A 7,950-nucleotide genomic window follows, 5' to 3' on the forward strand; every position below is an offset into this window, starting at 1 on the left:
CTGATATTTAAACAGAATTGCTTGCAGACAAAGAATGTTTGATCTCAAAAACGTTTCTGGTAGGTAGATACATAAACATGTCTTGAGTGGCACGATATAGGCTTAATCAAAAAATACTCATTATTTCTTTCTCTAAATTGTCTATTCTGGAAAGCAGTTATTCATCAACTACTGTTAAATCTATACAGCACAATTCAAAGCTTATTAAGTGAGCAGAGTCACTTCACTGACTTTTCTGAAACTCATCCAGAGCTGCATACATGTAATTCCCACTGAAGTTAATCGAATTACAAGAGCTGAAACTCTGCTTGATCTTCTTTTTCCTGTGTAAATCACCTTAATTTTTTTTCATACTTGTTAAAGCAAGCTATTATTTATTTTAATTCTCTCTCAAACTTCTCCTTTAAACAACAAAGACAGACTCTGTTGGCATGAATGAAACAAGAATAGAATCCCCTGTAAGAACAGAAATTGTGAACAAAAATTGTGAAGGTACAAAAATGTGAGTGAAAATGGAGAGAGAAACCTGTCTAGCTGTGCAAAACATTTTGGGATGCAGCACACATCAAGTGCAGGCCATGGAAATTATTTTATCTCAGTTCCACGGGTGGAGGATGAATGTCTGCCTTGCACCTGTCCTGCTCTGGGACTGGTCATAAACCACAGCAGGAATCTACCAGCCTTGCTATGTGCAAACCAACACCAGTAGGTATAAGGACCTCTTATGATCTACCACAAAGAGAGGAGGATCTCCTGCTGCATGACTGTTCTTCTGGGTGATTGTAATTGTGGAAGATAGGGCAAGACAAAAGAGAAAAAAAGCAGGGGCTCAGAATTACTCCAGTAAGTCTAAGCTGAAAAATAATTGTAAAGAGAAATGATAAGCACTATTGAATTTGTGGGTTTAATTCCCTTGTAGTTGATTACCTGGAGAGTTAGAGAATGGCTCTCTCAACTGTCCCATTTCAAATGAGAATTAAAATAACCTTCCCCTCTCCAGAAGATATTTACACATTGACAAAATACTTCATCTAAATCATTCTAATTATCCAATTAATTTGAGACTTGTATTCCTCCCTGCTACCAAGTAATAATGGATGAATGGAACATTTCAAGGGGCAGAGAAGATGCATTCATTTTCCTCCCTAACGCCCTCTTTGATCACATTTCTAAGCCTGAAGAATGGCAACCTAACCAAAGACTTTTGCTGTTTTATTCTCCACTCATTGCTCATATTTTTAAGATGATTAAAGACTATATACACCAATACAAATAAAGCTCACAGAAAATTCACGATATCACTTGTTTTACCAAGCTGATTTCAAGCCAAATTAGATTCTGATATCTTTGTCACCAGTTACCTCAAACTCAAGAGATTGATATCTTATTTATGAGAAGACAAAGCAATTATTCCAATAGCTGTAATACCATAAACATAGTATACCCAGTGTTATTAAGCCATAAAATTTATCTATGTTGGCAAGTGTCCAACCTGGAGATAACTTCATTATTTCATTTATACTTAACCCAAATTTGCCATGGTTCAATTGCCATGGTCACTTGACTAGCCTTTTATTCAAGACAGATTTAGTTGCTAGCTAATAGTCTTTTTTTTTTCCTGCTCAGACTGTGGGTTTTTTTATAAACAAACTCTTTTATATTATTATTATAAAGAATATTTGTGATAGGTCATAAGATAGCAACGATACATGACATAAGTTACTGACTCTCAAAAAATATTTGTTGGAATCCTTTATCCACCTGTATTGTGAACATAAATTAAATTAACTCTTCACTCATTCTTTTCTTTCCGTTTGAAGGTCTATGTGCATGACAAAGCAGCATCCTCTTTGTGTAAGACATGCCTATAAAGCAGAAGGATGCTAAGGCAAGTTGGTGTATTCTACCACACATCACTGCAGATGTGTCCATATAGCTGCAAATGATTGCATTAACATGGTAATATGTTAAACCATCTGTCAGTTGAGCTGTTGCTTCCCACGAAGTCTATGCCCTTCTTCATACTAAAACAGTCTGGGCCACCATGCATGAGTCATAGATGGAGGCTAAATAAAACCACTGGCTACCATGTCTCCTGTAAAGGCATCTTGCTAAACCATTGTGTCTCCATGTAGTGTGCTCATGTGATCACAATCGATCTCAGTTTAGTTAAAAGATAATCTGAAATAATACATGGACAATTGTTGGTCTATCTTACTGAAGCTTAGTTTAAGTAGAAATAGTGCAAAACCAGCTTTCCACTAGATTTACCCGACAGTCTCCATGGTCTAAATGGTTCTCTGACATGCCTCATTTTGATACAGATCATGAATGTAAGTAAATACTTTGTAAAGGTTGGTTGAAGAAATCATTATGAATATATCACCACAGTATTTTCCAAAGTGGACAGCTCCTAAGACATCTGCTACACCACCAACACCATCAGTGCAAGGGCTCTGTGGGGTGGCTTGTTGAGGGGATCTCTTGGCTTGTAAGTACGGGTCACTCTGCAGGTACAAACTGTCCCTGTGCCAGCAAACTAACGTGGGCAGAAAGCTCTTTGATTTGGCTTTGAGGGGAGAACTCCTCGGCTCCCCCCTTTCCCTTACTCCCCAGCAGTGTGGGCAAAAGCGTACACGTTGCTTACACAAAGCCGCAGCAAAGCTGCAGCGGAGGCCATCCCCTCCGCCACGGGCTCAGCCCCACAGCCAGCAGCTCGCGGCTCCGCAGCACACGGCTGACCCGCATCCGGGCCTGTCAGCCGGGGGCTGCCTCGGCGCTTGGCCGCCGCCCCTCACACACCCCCGGCGAGAAGCATCCACAGGCGGCTGAGGCGGGAGAGACGCCGCCTCCGTGCGCCAGCGGGTACAATGAATGGCGGACGGACCCTGCCGCCCCCTGCCCAGCTCCAGCCCCGCAATGGGCCCACGGCACCGCGGAGCCGCCTCTGCCCGCCGGGGAGGGATGCGGCGGCCTCAGCGTGAAAGAGCGGGGGCCGGCCCTGCCTCCCTGCCGGCTCGCCGGCAGCGCAGGCAGGAGCGATGGCGTGGATCTTAAGAGGTAAGCAAGCAGGCAGCGGGGATGCCCTCACCCCACTTACTGTATCCTGGCGGCGGTGGTCGCGTTGCCGGTCTGCGCTCGGAGGCACGCCAGCAAGAGCAGCCTCATAGCGGCCCCTCCTGTCCGGCAGGGCGGGAGACACTTCTCTGCGGGGCAGCGCCGCGGCGGCCGCCTCCGTCACTTACCGGTGGCCTGGGCGCGGCCCCGCCGCCTCCCGGAAACAGCACCGCGGTGCTACACGCACCTGCCGCCGCCCCGGCCCGCCCGCCGCCCGGCCAGCGGTGCGGGAAGGCCGCGCTCCCGCCACGGGCCCCCCGCCAAGCCCCGCATTAGGGGGCTTCCATCCACCCGCGAGGGCAGAGCATGACCCTCAGGATGGCAGGGCCTGACTGGCGAGGGGATGGTCGCATCATTGCCAGGTATCCCTCGTCAGTGGGCACTTGGACTACAGAGACAAGCTCCCAGTAAGTTTGGTTCTCTTTCCCCCTACCTGTTGTGCGCAAAAAGATGAGATGCTGAAGTCATGGCCTCAGAGAAGCCTTAGAGACTTCCTGGGAAGAACATCAGGGGAAGACTGGTATCAGTCACAGTCACCTGAGGCAGTTTCTCAGCTGTACCACACTAACCATGTGTCTCCCAAAATAGAGGTCATTCATATTCAGTGCAGGAATGGAGAGAAAAATCGTGGATCAGATGTCAACAACCGGAAAAGCAAGAAGAATGTGCGAGTCCAAAGAACAAGGCAACAGGGAGGTCAAAGACCACACTAAATGTCAGGAAGGCCATACAATGAAACAGAGCCAAGGGGGCATAGGACAGGGGAAAGGTCTAGTGAGGAACCAGAGCCACCAGGATGAATTGAGCAACAACAAAGCAGGGAAGGGAAAAATGAAGAGACCAAACTCAGGACTAAGAAAACTATCCCAAAATATCACTTTGATCTTCAGGATAAACCCCAATTACAGCCAGAAACACAGCAAGCAGCAAGAGCACGTGGGTAGAGAAGCAGGCAGTAAAACAAGAGGCCAGTTTTGGGAGTTTGTGGAGAGATTGATAGGGGCCAGGTGGCTGACTGTAGATATCCACAGCCTTAAAGTTGATTCAGCATTTTGTAGAAACATTGAGAGCACATGCAGGACGTTTGCACCCATGAGAGAGATGAGAAGGAGGGCTTGATCTAACTGAAAGTTCGCATTGTGCTTGTATACTTATATTCTGGTCTGGTCCCCTGATGTAATTCACCACAGGACCACATGGATGCTTATGTTTCCCTAAGTCTGTAGAAGGCAGGAAAATGTGGTCAGCAAACTGTAGAGGGAAAGGATCTCAAATTATTTTGCTAATGAGTCTTCATGCTGCAGGGCTGTGTCCAACTGCCTGCACCTTACTTAGAAATAATTCAGCACTACATTGTTCAGAGCATTTTAAAGTCCATTCAAGCTAAAAATGTTGGCTACAACTTGGAAGAGCAACACATGCTAAAAATAGCATAAGTGCTAATTTGAGGCTGGGCAGGACCAAGTTATTTTATGCACTATTTTATAAAGCATTTCTGGCATGAAATTCCAGCCCCATTGAAATTTACATAGTTTTTATGATTCCAGCCAGGATTCTAGCCTTGAAGTCAGTTTCACTGTCAGTTTCACTGTCAGTGGCCTATGCAAAGCATTTGGAGAGCACTGACTCCCCTCAAAGCTAGCATCAGTCATCTCTCAGTCACTGCTGGCCAGCTGTCATTCAAGCAGTCCTGTAAAGCATCACACGGACTGAGGAAGCTTACACAGCTGCCTTTCAGTCTCCACATACATTGCTATTTCCCTCAACAGCCTCTCTGTCTGGTTCTAAGATCTCGCCCACACATCACTCATCCATGTGCCTCACAACACAACCAAGAAACACACCTTCTCCTCTTGTTGCAGCCCTGTACCTAAATCAGCCTATGTAACCCAAAAATGGGGACATTGCCAACATTTTGGGTTAAAAGGAAGCAGTGGTTTTGATAGCTGCATGAGGTACCTAATTACAAATAGCTAGGCCCTTGGAACTTTTCACCACTGCTAGCTCTAAAACCAGACAGAGCCATCCAGCACATTTAGTGTATAACACAAAAAAGACAAAAATGCAAACATCAAAGAAAGACAAGGCATGCTCCATGAGACAAATGAGGAAACTTAACCAGTCATCTGGGAAATAAAGAGGAAATAAAGGAAACATTCAAAGAGGTCTTAACTTTTTATTACTATTTACTGTGACTCTGGGTTTTATGCTGTATGGGCCTTGACTGAAAAAATAAAAAAATCTACAGGTCTTTGCAGCATTAAGCAGTGTTGGGTCTTTGAAAACATGTATGAGTACCAATGAATTACTGCATAGACATAGGGGCACTGAGTGTATTGAAAGAAAAGGTCATGGATGTATAGAATCATAGAATGGGAGGGGTTGGAAAGGACCTTTAGAGATCATACAGTCAAACCCCCCTGCAGAAGCAGGTTCACCTAGATCAGGTCACACACAGGAACATGTCCAGGTGAGTCCTGAAGACCTCCAAGGAAGGAGACTCCACAACCCCTCTGGGCAGCCTGGGCCAGGGCTCCCTCGCCCTCAGAGTAAAATAGTCTTTTCTTGTGTTCCAGCTTCATGCCATTACCCCTTGTCCTGTTGCTAGCTACAATAGAAAAAAGGGATGTCCCAACCTCCTGACACCCACCATTCAGATATTTGTAAATGTTAATAAGATCCCTCCTCAGTCTCCTCCAGACTAAACAGCCCCAGTTCCCGCAGCCTTTCTTCATATGAAACATGTTCCAGTCCCCTGATCATCTTGGTAGCCCTGCGCTGGACTCTCTCCAGAAGCTCTCTGTCCTTCTTGAACTGAGGAGCCCAGAACTGGACACAGTACTCCAATGAAGAAGCTTTAAATACACTGTAGCCAAGTGTTCTTGTTTGGAGGAAAACTAAAAGCCAAGTTCCTGAAGCTGCTGTACTTACAGAGACAATATTCAGGTTATAACAGTAGCTTTTGGATTTTACTAAGAGTACCTACTTCTCAATACCTGAAGATTTGGACCAGATGATCTCTAAAGATCCCTTCCAATCCCTACCATTCTATGATTTAAATAGCATTTTATACCTTACATTTCAAAAGCTATTCAGCATTGCTAGGTGTTTGTCTCAGTTGCTGGGTGTGGCACTCATGAAGGTAAATTATGAAGGGCCTAGAATTTGATATCTGCATATATTAAAAATACACAATAACACAGATTATGCTTAATTACTTTGTAGTCTCTAGCAAATACTGCTAGATCCCTTAGAATACATAATCACAATTGATATGATAAGCTGGGCAAGGCTGAAATGGAATTTTTTTCATTATAGAGTCACATTGCAGTAGTTCACAAAGATCTCTGCACAGCACGTTGCATTTTCCTCATTGTCCTTTGTCATGAAATTTAACTTGTTAAAGAGAGCAAATATATTTCATGAGTCATTTTTATGGCATATGTTATTTACAAAGGCCCATCATTAAATGAATATAATTTACCTTTACAAGCATCACTTGCTCAATTACCAACGCTGCTCCAACAATTTGAAGTCATACCCGGATGCTGGGCGTAATTATGTGACGTCAATTTACCTTTTTTGTTGAAAACACATGACCAGGAGCAACTTTCCTACTTTGTTCTGGCCAAAAAATATGATTTTAAGATCTGATGTTGAAAACACGTACTTTCACGGTCTTCATCTCAACATACAATCACATAATGTTGGGGGTTGGAAGGGACCTCTAGAGATCATGCAGTATAACCTCCTGCTAAAGCAGGTCCCCTTGATCAAGGGGCACAGGCAGGCATAAAGGCAGGTTAGGAAACTTCCAGAGGAGACGACTCCACATCCTCCCTAAGCAGCCTCACAGCAAAGAAGTTTTCCCTTATGCTTAAGCAAAACTTTTTGTATTCCAGTTTATACCTATTACGCCTAGTCCCATCACACCATCTTCCTGACATCCGCCCTTGAGATACTTAGAAAATGTTCCTGAGGTCCCCTCCCTCAGTCTTATCTAGCCTAAACAGCCCCAGGTCTCACACTTGTGATGATGGATCAAAGCAGTATCTCAAGGCTCCAAATTTGCAACCACTAATGTGTTTTCTCATTTTAATCACGCATTTTCAAATCAGTTTTCATTCTCCACGTGTACTCATGACATACTAACTGCTGCAGATCCGTCTCAGAGAAAACAAACATCAGCTGTCGGACACGCCTCCGGCCGCTGCGCTGGAGGCGGCTGCTGCACTTACCGCTGGCAGCCTGACACCGACAAAAAGGGAATTTACAGCGCACAGTCACGTTTTTCTGCAGAATGGCCACTTCACGGGAGCTGCTCTCGCTTGTGCCTTTCCGTCTGAGGAGCAAAGCAGGGAAGTTTAACTGCGTTTTACTTTTGCCGCTGTTGCTACTGCTGCATAAAACCCAAAGAGAAAATGAGGCTCTCGTGGAAGCCAGCGCTGCACCTGTGTCGTTAATAATGTCACACAGCTCCAGTTAATGTGTAAAACGTAACTCCCAGGCTAGTAACGCAAGAAGTCACCATAAAATCGATTCTCCCCGCTGCTGCCTCCTCTCCGCGCCTTCCGTACCCGCCTAGGGGAGAATCTGAGGGGAGAAAACCGCCCCTTCCCTTCCTCCGCACAGCCGGAGGTGTAGCCAGCCCTCGCCCCGGCTCGGCCTGGCGCAGCCCGGCGCTGAGGACAGAAGCTGGCCCGCTGACGCCGGCCGCCCGGCCCGGGGACTCCTCACAGTCCGCACCCTCCGAGCGGACGCACCCCGCAGCTTCCGGTCCGCCACGTCCCGCCTCTCCCCAGCGGCCGCTCGCCCCAGCGCAGCCGCGCACAT

At 45.8% G+C, this 7,950-nt stretch overlaps 1 protein-coding gene across 5 annotated transcripts in view; it reads right to left on the reverse strand.

The window, feature by feature from the left end:
- Positions 1–7,921, reverse strand: part of GLT1D1 (glycosyltransferase 1 domain containing 1) — a 59,145-nt gene extending 51,224 nt beyond the window's left edge. For 2 of the 5 annotated variants that reach the window (XM_062010021.1, XM_062010023.1), the window contains exon 1: positions 3,101–3,240. In XM_062010021.1, the coding sequence (XP_061866005.1) occupies positions 3,101–3,168 (68 nt within the window). In that variant the 5' untranslated portion in view covers positions 3,169–3,240. Of the gene's footprint in view, positions 1–3,091; positions 3,241–3,550; positions 3,621–7,355; positions 7,460–7,568 lie in introns of those variants that run through there. The other 3 variants (XM_062010024.1, XM_062010022.1, XM_062010025.1) reach the window with 3 other exon arrangements.
- Between the last annotated feature and the right edge of the window lie 29 nt (positions 7,922–7,950).

The sequence above is a fragment of the Colius striatus genome, chromosome 17 (genome assembly GCF_028858725.1).
Source record: "Colius striatus isolate bColStr4 chromosome 17, bColStr4.1.hap1, whole genome shotgun sequence".
Lineage (NCBI taxonomy): Eukaryota > Metazoa > Chordata > Aves > Coliiformes > Coliidae > Colius > Colius striatus.